The 14449-nt window shown below is 39.3% G+C and overlaps 1 protein-coding gene across 1 annotated transcript in view; it reads right to left on the bottom strand.

Annotated features, from left to right (window-relative positions):
- The window catches only part of lrfn5a (leucine rich repeat and fibronectin type III domain containing 5a), a 178727-nt gene that overhangs the window by 17766 nt on the left and 146512 nt on the right, over positions 1-14449 (bottom strand). The window contains exons 7-8 of the mRNA XM_033643523.2: positions 13914-14173; positions 10628-11095 (exon numbers count right to left, since the gene is read on the bottom strand). Coding sequence (XP_033499414.1) covers positions 10628-11095; positions 13914-14173 — 728 coding nt within the window. The remainder of the gene's footprint in view (positions 1-10627; positions 11096-13913; positions 14174-14449) is intronic.

The following is a 14449-nucleotide window of genomic DNA, read 5'->3' on the forward strand; positions in this document are numbered from 1 at the left end:
ACTCAGTAGCATACAGTCCAACCCAGACCCTCTCCTCTGCACTATGGTGGGGAACGTGATGATGAGACAGAGCTAACTAGAGCACTCGGAGAGCGCAGACCTCCGCCAAGCAGCTCGGATTTCCCGCCATTTTATCATTTTATCCACTTTGCTTCAACCGATCACCACCAAAATTTTATCATCTGTTCCTTGTCCCATTATCAACCTTTCCTGACAATTTCATCAAAATCTGTTCAGAACTTTTCGAGTTATTTTGCAGAAAATCAGACAAACAGACCAAGGCCGGCGAGAACATAACCTCCTTGGCAGAGATAATAAAAAAAATGAGCGATTGAGACTTAAGTATCATTTGCAATCGAAAGTTTGGAAAAGTTACTGGCACAACATAAATAACATTGCTGCATTTGAATGTTTTTGAAGTGGATCTATAAGAAATGTGTGATATGAAGTGAATTTTAATGTGAATCATAATGAGGTCATTATACGTATACTTTAATGGAGATTTTAATTGTTTAAATGTCCTATTAAGATGTGTTTCTTTTGCATTTTGTCTTGATGTATTTGATGTTTTATGTCAAGTACTTTGAATTGCCTTGTTGCCGAAATGTGCTATACAAGTAACCTTGCCATGCCTTTGTCTTTCCATGCCTTTCTCTTTGTTCTTCCCTTTCTTAATGTTTTATTCCCTCTTGCTCTCTTTTCCTATTGTCATTCCTTCCTCAAACCATTCCATCTTTTCTGTTTTTTATTTGATCATTCTTCTTTTCCCCTTTCTTGTCATTTTATATCTTCATTCATCTTCACACCCTTCCTCCTTTTTATTACCCTTCATCTTACCTTTCTTTTTGTGCTTTTATGATATCCTTACCTCTTATCTTTCTACTGTATGCCCTTTATTTACTTTAAAACCTCTTCTTCCCTCTCTTTTTTTTATATATTAAACCTCCAAAGTCTTCATCTCTGGTCCTGTCTCCTAAACTTCCAGCCACTGTCCATGTTTCCTTCACGCCGTCCTTTTTTGCAACCTCATTCTGCTACTTCTTCCCTTGTTTAATTATTTTTGTCATCCTTTACTCCTCCTTTTCCCCTCCTTCTTTCCATATTTCCACCTTTTCAGGCTTGTTTGTCTCCTTCTATCCTCCCTTCCTTTGTGGCCTTTTAGCACTCCACCTTCCCTTCATCCTTACTGCTGTGGTACTTCCCTTAATACCACTTGTCCCTGTTTAAAACCTCTCAGACTACTTACAACAATAGCACTGTTACGTTACGCCCGCGATATGTTTATGGTACTATAAAATCAGAATTGGAACATTACGGCGGGATAAAGGCGGATGTTTTTTCACGCCTTAAGCACATCTGAGCAAGGTGTTATACCTGGGCCGCAGGGACCACAGGCAAGGATAAACTACTTCCTGCTAGTGAGAGAGAAAGGGGGTGGGGGGGCTTTTTAAAAGCCTGGATTCATCCCCCATCCCCCCGTTGTGTAGCCTCATAAAAAGGCTTGCCACACAATTTGCTTGATGTGTAGTTTTTTTTGGCAAATGGCAACCAGCCCCTGTAGCTGGATGGATCTGCTGGAGTGGAAAACAACTGCTGAATGAACATAGAGGAAAAACAAAACAAAACAACAGGCAGAGCAGATGAGGACTAGGATGGAAGGAGAGTGGGTTTTGTGTGTGTGTGTGTGTGTGTGTGTGTGTATGTGTGTGTACGCTCTTAAGTAAGTTAGTGAATGTCAAAGTGAAGTTTGTGTCCTATAAAAGACAATACAGCCTCAGTTTTGGCAGATATTCAGAAGCCTTTATGTCTGCAGGCCTGGAGTGGATGAACTATGTTCTACCTAAGACTTAGATTAACCATTTTTCTGGGCCTTGCGTTTATTGATAGCAAACAGAATTTTAGTATTTTATTGATTTATTTTCAAAGCTCAGCATAGTTTAACTGCTAGCTAAAAGACCTGTCAAATGCTGCCAAAGTTCTCATTGCTTATGAAACAGTCTGCTCCCAGCAGTCTTCATCTCTGCAATCTTGGTTGCTTGTAGAAACAAGATGAATTCAAAAATGGGATTTGCTCTTGTTGTCAGGGTCCTCTGGCCAAGGGAGAACATATCTCAGCCAGAGCCACAACTATCATTGATGATGATGGTCAAATCAAGATTTGTACACATTTTCCATTTCAGTATTCCATACTTTTATGGAATCTGATTTCCAGACCTCTTGGTGGATTTTTCAGACCTCACTTGACATTTTAGAACAAAAAGCTAGAGGTTTATCATGTAAATACCTGGTTTATAAAATCCAAATGTTAACATGTATTTTACATTTTGACTATATATGATGGTGATGATGCCAAATAATTGCCATAATATTGTAACCAAGAGAAGTTCAAATCTGCCCAAACTGTCATAAACTAACCAGCCCTATTTACACTTGTATTATTTTCCCTTAACATATTGAATAAATAATATTATATTATTGTTCCCCCATATTTTTTAGTCTCTTTTATAAATAAGAACCAAAAATGAGTTGGAAAAAGTTGAATAATTTAATTGTCATGACGTCTGTTTAGCCTCTGTCCATGAAACCGACAATGTACACAGCCATAAAGGTTTGGTTTCAAAAGAGCGTTTATTTTTATTTGATTACTAAATCACTGCATAACTCATAAATGTTCAGACAACCTAATATTTTCATTTGTGGTGCTATGTATTTATGCAATGCAAAGGTCTTGCGGCATTTTCTTTCAAACTACTTTGGTTATGGATGCTTGGATGTGGAACAGTTATACGGCTCTTGAGGAAGAGCTAGGCTTGGAGGCAGTTCTGTGTAGGAGGATGAGTTCAGTCGCAGCCTCACTTTTTGCCCTGCTTTTGACGATATCAAGCTTGCTCTGGCTGGCACTCTCACACAGTGGTAAATATTTTGGCTGTGCTGGCTCCTCCAAATGCCATGAAAAACACTCTGCATGTATTATCCATTCATTTTTTGGAAATTCTGAATTTCATATTTTGGAATGGCAACAAATATTTTTCCTATATTTCATACCTTGTCAAACCTGGAAGCTACTAAAATCAAATTCCATCATACTTCTTATACACTCTGTAGGAGCCCTGTGGGACACATTCTCACTCCAAACTCCCCTGGTCAGTGGTCCTACGCTTCATACTATGATGCCCTAGGTACCCCTGCAGCATCAGTTTTGGACAGTCAGGGATGCCATATCAGTTTATCCTTGTGTCGACCATTGTGTCTTTTGAAAATAAACTTATGTTTTTCACAGGAAATGTACAGTTTCTGCGTTTAAGTACATGCAGTCTCTTTTTAAAATAAACCTCCAAAAATGTTAGGTTTACTTTCTTAGGTTTAGACTTCGGTTTAGAAAAAACCCCATCATAGTTTGCCCTAAAATAGGAACATTTATTACTTACATAAAGTAACATCACGTGACATACATCACATGTCATGCAATATACATCACTAGTGTAATATGCTACACAGACTAGCACACTATGTTAAAATAATTCGACTGACTTTTTGTTTCATATGGAACATAAATAGCAGGCTCTCAGGTGAAAGCCATCCACCTTCCTGTCCGCCCACCCTATGTGGACTGTCTTACTGTTTATGCTCGTGCAGTTGCTTGGAATGTCAAAAAATGTTGCAGCCCAAGCATCTCGTATTGCCAATAAAGGGTACCTCCATGAGTTGGTATGGTATGCAGACACTAACACTGACCAGGTAATGGTATTTGATAGGAGTGTGACCAAGTTGGTGAAATAAAGGCTAATATACACTCTAGTATGTTATTCTTATGTTACATGTATTCAAAACATTTTTCTTTGTGCTTGTATCCTTTATATATTTTTTTTAATTCATATTTTTACTCTTACAGTAATAATATTATTGCATATTCGCCTGTCAGCACAGCTTTAAGAGCATCCACGATTCCATGTTTTAGATGCACAATGTTTAAATGTGAAAACTTTAAGGCCAGTTAAAGCATAACTAAATAAAGGCTTCATAATTTCTTCTCCAGGATTAGATTTTTGTCAGTGTGGGTAGGACTTTGAAATGCCATATGGACCAGTGGTGAGCAACATGGGACAGGACTCTCACAAGGGTCACAAGATGAATAAAAGAGGTTGAAAAAGTCAAAAATATGAAATAATTTAGGTCTGTGGTGTTTTAACACTTTAAAAAAGTTTACTTCATTTTTGTAAAATACAGCACTTCTTGTTCTCCCCTAGTAAAACCATATGAGAACAATTCACTGATTGGCAACCTATGATAAGGATACTGCTTTAAATTAGGGGTCACAAGAAAAAAAAAAGTTTTACTTGTGACTATAAGGTCAAAATAAAGGCACAACCCAAATATTGGTACCTTATTAATGGCTCCTCATGGATCAAAGAATAATGAATACACATCAATGTTATGTTAAATGCCTTTTCTGAAAGCAGTATGTTGTCTATCTATACTTCTGTGTTCAAGGTACACATATCTTTAACATTTTTCCATCATCATTGTTTAATCTATGCATCTATTCATCCTATAATTTGTGAATTCATTCTTTCCATAATCCCAGAATGGCCTCCATTCAGCCAAACCCTTAATTAAGTGTGATAATTGTCTCCACATCTGAATAAGAGCACATTGTACTTTGTGTCAGTTTTATGGTCGTCCATGTCGAAGCTGGCTGTGAGTTTTATTATCATCATCGACATGGCTGTGAATTGTTCAATAAAAGCAGTGAGGTGTAAAGGCCAAAGACTGCATGAGCCGCTTCTGCCATGGTAGGTCAGGTGTAAAAGGTCAGCACATCATTTTGACGACATCAGCCTTCCCTTGACCTGACCCTGAAATAAGGGGTTAACAGCTATGGCTTTGATAAGGGCTGTGTGGATGACTCAATTTAGTTCCTTTCAGCTTGCATTTAGCAAGGAAAAGAAAGGAGACAAATAGACTACCAGTGTTTAACATTGCTCTGTGAATGGATGAGAAGCAAAAAACATTTATTTTGCTAGCCATGTAACACAAGTGATTGCTAAAGCCTATGCATGTATGTCCCTACAATGTGAGGAACAATAAATAGAGAATTGCAGTGCTCTGGATGAGTGAATCAAGGAAAAACTAAACCATCTTAATTGGTCTCAATTATGGGTTGACAGAAAGGTTATCTCGCAGAGTCCCCAGAATAAGTCTTAAAACTGCAATTTAACTTTTCCTTGAGTGGAAGGCTGAGCAGTGAGTTTTGTGCAAAACAAATGTCCTGAGAGGAAGCCAATTTAAAATTTACCTTGTCAAAATGTTACCAAATGATGCAGAAAAACTAAATCTCCAGCTGAACAATTAAAGGAAAGTAATTGCAATTGAGATTTTACTTGCGATTATTTTCTAAAAATCAAGTCACAGACCATTGTTGTAAACAAGATTGGTGTGCATCAGTTCATATTCAGTCCTCCCAGAATTCAAGTCACTCAGATAAAAGTCAACTTCTAAATAAATCTGAGTAGTTTTCAATATGACATTTAATTTAGCTCATATTTACAGTATTAAAAACATATGCATTGTTGGCCAGTTATGATACGACAAACTGCTGTCAATTATTTACAGTGGTTTGGAATCTGACTGATGACACTTGAGACAGCAATGTGCTAACGCTACAGTTTTCTGTGCTGTAGCTGCCTGAGCTAACGTTGGCTTCTAAGACTGACACTCTTAAAATAAGCTTACTGGGATGCTCTGTTCAGCAGACCAGAGGTCTTTACGAGTCTACCTAGACTCTAGGATCTGACCCAGGACCTGTACAGGTTTGGGTCCATGTTTTAGTATGATCAATCTGATCCGGGTCAGGTTCCAATCTATTACTGCAGGGTTGAGGGTCTGTGTATTATTATGTGTACTACCCAAGTGGATAAAAAAAGACCCGTGATAAGCACTAATATGGCAAACTCAGGAACTTCATCAATCCCTGAGCAGTGGAAATTAAGCCATTATGGCAACTCACATCACAACAACAAAATAAAATAAAAATAGACATTTGAAACATTATTAAACAGTATATACAGGGAGATGGATCACAGTTTCTTGTATCTGACATGAAAAATGTTCTTAGCAGTGTAGCTGCATTTTTCATGATTTTAACTGACAGGTTTGTCGGGTCCATAAAATACTGTAGAACCTAGACTGTATCTTGTGTCTGTCTCCCCACTCGGACATGCAGTTGGGTCAGGAACATATATTTTAAAAAATTATCAGGTCCGACTTGATCTTGGAAAAAATCACCTCAGTCCAAGAGGTGTAGACTGGAGTCACATAACTTGGACTCGAGTCAGACTTGAGTCACAAATTTGATGACTTCGGACTCAACTAAACAAAATCAAAAAAGCCTAGCGACTTGACTTGGACTTTAACACCAATGACTTGTGACCTCACTTGTATGTGAGCCTTTTGACTTGAAAACACCATCCCCAAAGCCCATTGGGGTAGAGACAGTTAGCTATATTTTTCCAATATGAGATGAGTTATATCCAACAAGACAGGAAAGAAACATACAAAACTCATTCTGTTGTGTTTAATGGAGCTAATATGTTATGAAAGTGCAGTGTCAGCATTATTTTCAGTCACACTTGTTCTTACAAACATACTTTAACAGTTAAATACAAATCTTAAAATGCATTCATGTTTTATGGAAATTTAATATATATTCACTCTGTTGTGAAAATGGCATTACATTTGTTGAAGAGGGCATAATTACTTGTTCAGGACTCAAAACTCAAAGTTAAGGACTTGGGACATGATTTGAGACTTGCCAGTCTTGGCTTGGGACTTCAGTGCAAAGACTTGAGACCTAATTGTGACATGAAAAAACAACAACTTGGTTCCACCTCTGCCATTCTGGACTCGTCAAGACCTCGACCCTCGACAACTACTGAGCTGTTACACTCACCTTTTGATAAAAAAAATGATTCAGTGTTAAGCATTTCTTCACTTTTGATAATTATCACAAGGAAAGTACTCATCACTATATGAAGAAACTGATTATTTACATGGTGGATAGAAACAGAATAGCCATGAGTTTACTGTGTGACCGACTGGGCAGTTGGCCCGCCTCCAGAATAAGAATACAATACTTCCTGAGAGGACTGCCGTTTAAACAGTACTGTATCAGTAAACATCTGCCTGTCTCAAGTGTCCTCAAGCAAGACACTGAAACCCTGTCAGCTCCAGGATGACTGCTCTGAAGCTGACCCTGACCTCCCAGTGGAGGGAGTGGTGGGCGGGGTTTCCCTGCAGGGATCAATACAGAATCAAGTGTTACAACTATTCCATTTCAGACATGCAGCATATTGCATGTCAAGGAGGTTAACATAACCGGGAGGATGTGCCTGTAAAAGCTTTAAACTATTGCTCACTTATCCGTCTGTTTACGCAGAGAGCTAAACACACAGTGTGAGGGAAACATACAGCTACACTCTGGAGTATTATGTGGAGCAGGTGGGGAGTAAAGCGCAGAAATGTCAATGTGTGGCAAATCAATAAGCTCTCATTGAACCTGAAAAGTAAGTGTCCTGTCTGTGACAATAGGACCAGTCTTCCCTGTCATCTGGTTTCCTTGTTACTCTCGCCATCTCTCTCCTATGTCGCTCTCCTGCTTTCCACTCGTCTTTTCCCGCTCTCCCTCTTTTGCACTCCCTTTCTCTCTCTCCATCCCTCTCCTCTTTCTTCTCTCTGTTTGCGTAATGAAAAAACAGAATCAATGGGTTGCTGCTTTGTGCCAGCAGAGGTGCTGAATGGAAATCAATCTGCTATCTAAAGACAAGAGAGCTACAAAATAACACAGAGAAACACATATGGCTCCAGCGCTTAATGTTGGGGAAAAAAAGAGGAAGAGAGGAGGATGAAAAGGTAGAAAGAAAGAAAGACTTTGAATGACGTGACGGAGTGGGGAAGGATCGAGGTGGGTGGTGAAAGGCTGTCTAATCACTCCTCCTCCATGCCCCCGCAGGAAGCTGTTTGTTTTTGTGGCCGCCGTGCTCTCTCCAGTGTAATATGTCCAACAAGTATTTTAAAGTCTTGGGCTAAAAGTACAAACGCAGCCTTTTGTAGGACGACAATCCTACAAATGCACAAAGGCTTTGGTGCGCTTCTAGGAATAAAAGAGAGTGGAGCAGAGGAAGAGAGGGATAGAGAGGGAAAGGAGCTATCTTGATGTGAAAAAGCGTTGACGCTATCTTTGCAAGACAGACAGCTATAAATCCCATCGGCGCCGTCTCTCCATGATGTGTTCTCTGAATGGGGTTAAGTGCTGATGAATTATGTACAGAGATTAGGAATAATATGCAAGGCAGATACTCGCAGATTCTTCTGCAAATGCTGTGTGTTTGGTAATCATATATTGGTGTCGGCGCAGAGATACAGACTGTAAGAGATCAAGGATCACAAATTCATAGCTCGTGGTGAGAAAATTTCATAACAACCTGGAGCACTGTCATCATCATGACCCAGACGGTCAATCTCAACGCTCCCCTGGCTCTTGATGATGATGCGTACTGATGAAGTATATATAGGGATTAGCAGCGATATGAAAGGCAGATAATACTGGCAGATCTCCCTACGAAAGCTCTGTGTATTTGTTAATTCCCTCTCCCCCATTTCACCAGAGTAAATATTTAGCTCAAATAACAATCATTCCCTGCGAGATCGATGTAATCTGTTTAATCCTGAGCAAACGGCAAAAGTCAAGAAGGACTAGCACGGCTCTCGCTGTCAAGGCCGTCCTGGTGAGTCAGCTGGATAGAGTGAGCTGCGTTATTGTGCCCAGTTTCACCGAGGATCATGAACTTTCTCACATCGCAGCTTGTCTGACGTCTTTGCTGTCCATCCCGGTTTCATCTCCGTGTTGGTCTGACGCATCCTGATGTGAACTATCCGTCTGTGCTGTAATGCAATAAGCCATGACAAATGGTCTCTACATATGCTCTGATAAAAACAAAGCTCGTCTTCAACATTTCCGCAGTTCTGTTTTTGACAACACATTTATGATGTTTATGAAGCTATAAAAGTTTAACTCATATTGAATAATTTGCACATTTGAGCCAGTTTAACAGCGTTTTATGCCTTTTATATCTGTCATATGTGCTCTGCTCATCTTTCATTTATATAATCAAAGCATTGTAGTGCCCTACAATGATGTTGCAAGGTATGCGTCCTGCGTCCCTGATGCACAGGACACACTTAATGCACCCTTGATGGGTGCAGGCGGCACACCCTATTATTTTCCCTGACAATGCTACATTGTGAACAAGTCTGTGTCGAAATCATTCAGTGGCGTCATGTGAAAACTTATTTAATTATTTAATTTTATTTAAGTGTTTCCGATGTTGTAGAAAGTCTGAGTCTGAATCTGAATCTTGCAATTTGGACGTTATTATCATACTGTCGGTGATGTGTTTTTGTTCCCCAGCTCTGCACAGATCTGACACCTGCCCATCCTCCTGCTCTTATCCCCATCTCTCTGAAGCTCTGTGGCTGCAGCATGGCCCGCAGCTCCCAGGGGACCGCTGGTAGACAATAACCATATATTTTTAGGCCCATAAAATGTACCTGAATTCATAAATATGTAGGATATCATGACAGACTTTCCTGTTATCTTATGACTCAACTTCTGGGGTGGCAGTGGATACTTTACTGACTCATGTTGATGATGACCCAATGATGCTTTACTGTCTGGGGAATGTGCCGAGTTAGGAAAGTACTGTCAGTGGCTGCTGCCATTTTCTTTAAGAGACCCTGTTTTTCTCATAGTCTCAATGAGTGGAAGTAACACATGAAAACTCTTCTCACAAAGAGAGAAAAAAAGCATATTTTTCAAAATACTGAACTACCAAGTTAATACAGTATTTTCCCCCTTGAGAAAATATCAACTTATATCAATTTATAATATTAACCGGGCTTGTGTATTCATGTATAAATATGTGCATGTCACACATGCCTAGCTTTCTCCAGAACTTTTTTCAGTCTTCCTCAGACACCCTAAGGAATTTTATCGTCCATATTGTCAGACTTCTACATTATCTACATTATCGTCAATCAAAATTTTTTTGCAAAGACTCTTATGTTACCTAATGTTTTGTATACAGACTGTAAATGTATATATATATACATTTACAGTCTACGGATTTTCAGAAGTTTTCAGATTTGGGATTTTATTTGTTCAAATTTCAACATACATCAATATCACCATTATTGGCCTATAATCATCAAACATGAGTTTAATTCAGTTCAATTTGTCACAAAACACATTTTATTGAGGACCCACTCAGTTTCCCTGGGACCCACCTAAATGAGCACCTGTGGATCGCAGGGACTCACTACTACTCACTGTCCTGTGAACATCACTGGCCCTTATAGTGCCCTGGTAACACACATAGGGTCTCCTAGCGACAGGATCCCAACAGGATCATTAAAGTTGCATCTAATCTACTGTAATCTAATCTATACAGCCCAGACTAAGGTAATTCTCTACCTCCACATTAGCCATATCACGGTTCAGTTTCCATTGCGTAAACCGTCTGACTCGAGCGTGATGGACGTGGCGGTGATGCAGTGATTCTGTCAGTCTTACCTGTAAACCAGCGAGTCATCTTGGCTCCCGTTGTACTGTATCTGGAACATCCTAATGCCTGGAATATTCCTCTGGAAGTTGAACTTGATCAGCGCTGTGGATGACGTGGCCTCAGCTGTCACCACCCTTTTATCCACCCCGCCCTTCACGTCGCCCGTCACGTTGCTCCCGTTGGCTCCGCCTCGGGTCGACGTGGAAATGTCGGACGATCCCGGGTCAGGCTCCTGGATGTTGTTGGTGTTGTTGGAGATGTGGGGGAGTTTTATAATCGCTAGGTCTACTGTTTGGTGGGCTTCGCCTGCAGGGTTGGAGGAGATGCAGGTGAAGGAGCCAGTGTCTTTCACCGTACTGATAAGGATGTCCAGTGTCCCGTTGTTGTAGACCAACGTTCTGGAGGAGTTAGAGACCAGTTTGCCCTCAGGAGAGATCCAGTGGATGGCTGGCTCTGGGTCACCTCTTGCCTTACACCTTCACAGAGAGGAAACCAGCAGAGTGGAACATATTAGAAACAGGACAGAATGGGGTCAGCTGTACAGTGGAAACAAAGCTTTGCTTCATGTTGGTAACTGGATTCCCCCCACCTTCATCTGGGACTGAAGTGGGAGGGGAAAGAGTCCGGCTCTTATCTAGTATGTCGACAGGGCACATTAATTTAAGTTAGAGTATGCTTTGCATTACAGAGTAACGGGGTCGTATGTATGTACTGGGTCCCAAAATAATTCTTACCAGTACTTACTCGGACAGCTGAAGAGGAAGAGAGGCCAGAGAATAATGGGTAGCATTTTTGCTCTATATAAAGATGTAGGAACAACTTACACTTTATTTACATTTTTTTCTCAGTTACCAGATATATCTTGTAAATAATTATAAGTATAGTTATTTGTAGTTTTGGGCTTCAAATCGCTGGATGAATAATCAGTTTAGGGCAGCAACTAACTTTTATTTTCATCACTTACTAGAATACTGGCTAATAGAATATCAGAAAGATGCCCATCACAAGTTCCTTGGTAACATCTTAAAAATGATTTGTTTTGCCAGACCAGCAGTCCCTAAACCTAAAGATACTCGGGAAAGTTAAAAAATTAGCAAAAATAAATAAATAAATGAGATAAAATAAAATAGAATAAAATAAAATAACATAACACAAAATTAAATAAAATTCAATGAGAAATAGATGGTCAGAATAGTTGCTCATTATTTTTTTAACTGACTTTGATTACTCAACTAATAATTACAGCTCTCAATTATTTATCATGTAAGTACACAAGACCAACCAATGTTCATAAATGTTCATGCGATTCAGTCATGTAGAGATACCGATAAAGGTCAGGAATCAGTTTAATGACAAACCATTAGGCCTTAAACACAGACTGTACAAAAAGGAACATGAATTGTTTACGTTAAATAGTGACATTTTCTTATTGTGATCTTTTGTATAGGTGCATGACTGAATTGAAATGGTAGCAGTAAAAAAGTAACTTTAAGTCATCAAAATTAAAAGCAATCAAACATAAAGCACAGAAGTGTCATGGTCATTGTGACCCTTTTCATTCGTTGTAATTACAATGAAGTGCTATGAAAAATGAATGAATATGAACTTAAGAAATGCTAATAATTTTGTCAGGGGACTTTTGTGTAGGATCCCACCCTACGCATTGTTTTTAAATGTGGGCAATGATGTTTGTTATGCAGTAATGTGAGCTCCAAATTTTTGTAGGGGACAAATGAAAGCAGTCAAGCATTCCAGAGGTATTTCCTAGTATTCAATGATGAAATGGTAAACAAAGGCTGTGGAAACTATCATTACCTGATAAAAACATGTATCGTCAACACCTAACCATGTACCACTACATTTTCCTGGCTTTTTGCAGTTGAATGCAGTAAAATCAGGGGTGCTGTGGTGCTTATTTAAGTACCAGTAACCAGTGTTCCCACAGTGGCAAGTTTACATACATTAGTCAGCTGTAATTTAGCTATTTCTGACCACAAGATCAAATGTTTATCAGACTTTTAGAATAGTTTAATAACATTGAAACAATGTAAACATTGTTATGTCCTGTTATGCTCTTTTATGTCAGTAGGTGGTAGTACTTAACTGTGATTTCTCTTTGGACTGGAGTTTCAGGGTACAGGTGCCGTACTGACTCATAAAGCAAACTGTTGCTGAAAAGAATCGACATGCTGTATTCACTTGCTACTGTTTACAACTTTTTACAGCTGTGTTTTAGCATAACCAGTTCATCAGGGACCACACATTATCAATGCAAGTTAGCAGGCTAGCGTTAGTAGAAGCCAACCTGTTAGCTAGCCCAAGGTGGGTTAACTAAAATTACATCATCGTAAACTTTTACCTTTTTAGCTTTTCCAAAAAAATAAAACATGTTTGACTGCCTTTTCTATTTTACTATAACAGTTGACTGAGAAAAAGTAATTTAGAAAAAATAATTAAATTCATTGCTCTGCTCAAAGGCTACCACAATCAGCACCTGGCAAATTTTGAGGTGGAATATTTTCTTGCATGTTATTCAATGCATGAGTTGATGCCATGAATCAATCAACACCCCCTGAGTGTCAATATGACAACTTTTCTTTATTGTCTCACTTGCATGACATATGCTTTAGTGATCATTCTATCTCCAAGCACTTACAAGATGTAAATGAATTTTCACTGAATAATGCAAAGTGTGAATATTCTGTTTCCTTATTTAGAAAAAAGATGGTGGAGTGTCGTACCTGTGCCCTCCAGCAGCTCTACACCTAAGATTAAAATGGATGCTGCTCAAGATGAGAAATGTAAGGGGTGGTGACCCTCTGATAATCTCTACTAATATCTAATATATAGAGCTGGAGACAAAACAAAATAAAGGAAAGAGAATAATAGCATCTCATTGATTTCCTTTGCCTCCTTATTCTTCTCCTAATTCCATACCTGAAAACATAACATCTATCATAATTGGAAGCGTGTGACCAATATATATGCAAATGAAGTAATCATCATCTCTCAGACCTGTTTTTGATTTAGCGTCATCCTCCTTAAAATGTAAGCGTGATGTCCCTCTCTTGTGCTTCATCGAACAGTCGAGCATTTCAGGTATTCTTCAGCACCTTGTAAATGTAATGCACAACTAAAGAATCAAAACAGAGTGTATGTGTGTTTGTGTGTTCGTCAAATTGGGGCAGAGTGCAGAGCGGTTACAAGATAATGAGGAAACTCTGTTTATCTTTACATTTTTGCATGTATTTACACTATTTTTCTGTAGCTCAGTTAAGGAACTGATAAAGATACCTGAGTGTGACTCTCTGTCCTTCAAGCACCCTCATCTCATGGGAGTATCTGGTGATGAGTGGAGGTTCGCAGAGAAACTCCTCCTCAGGGATGGACCAGAAGTATCGGCCAGAGAGGTGTTGGGGTGAAGCACATGTCTCCAGGTCGTCCTCCCTGTTCAGCCTTCGCAGCCACAGTAACTCACAGTTGCAGTGAAGAGGGTTCCCACCGAACGACAATGCAAAGGAGGTGGAGGTCATGATCCCTGATGTGGCCAGGACCTGGTAGTGTGAACCAATGATTGCATTTAATAATAGATAAAGACAGTGAGATGAATGTATATTTCTCCTCTTTACCCTGTGGCCTGATGCTTCTAAGAATCAGATGAGTGATTGTCTAAATCAGTAGGGTGAGAAAATATGAACTATGACCCAAAATGTAGTTGAAATGTGCATACATTTGAAGAAACATTTTTTTATACCTCTGCGTCAGAGACAGCCCAATTATGTTTTTGAATTGTCCATTAGTCCATCCCATTTTTGTGAGCGCAATACTGC

The sequence above is a fragment of the Epinephelus lanceolatus genome, chromosome 15 (assembly GCF_041903045.1).
Source record: "Epinephelus lanceolatus isolate andai-2023 chromosome 15, ASM4190304v1, whole genome shotgun sequence".
NCBI lineage: Eukaryota > Metazoa > Chordata > Actinopteri > Perciformes > Serranidae > Epinephelus > Epinephelus lanceolatus.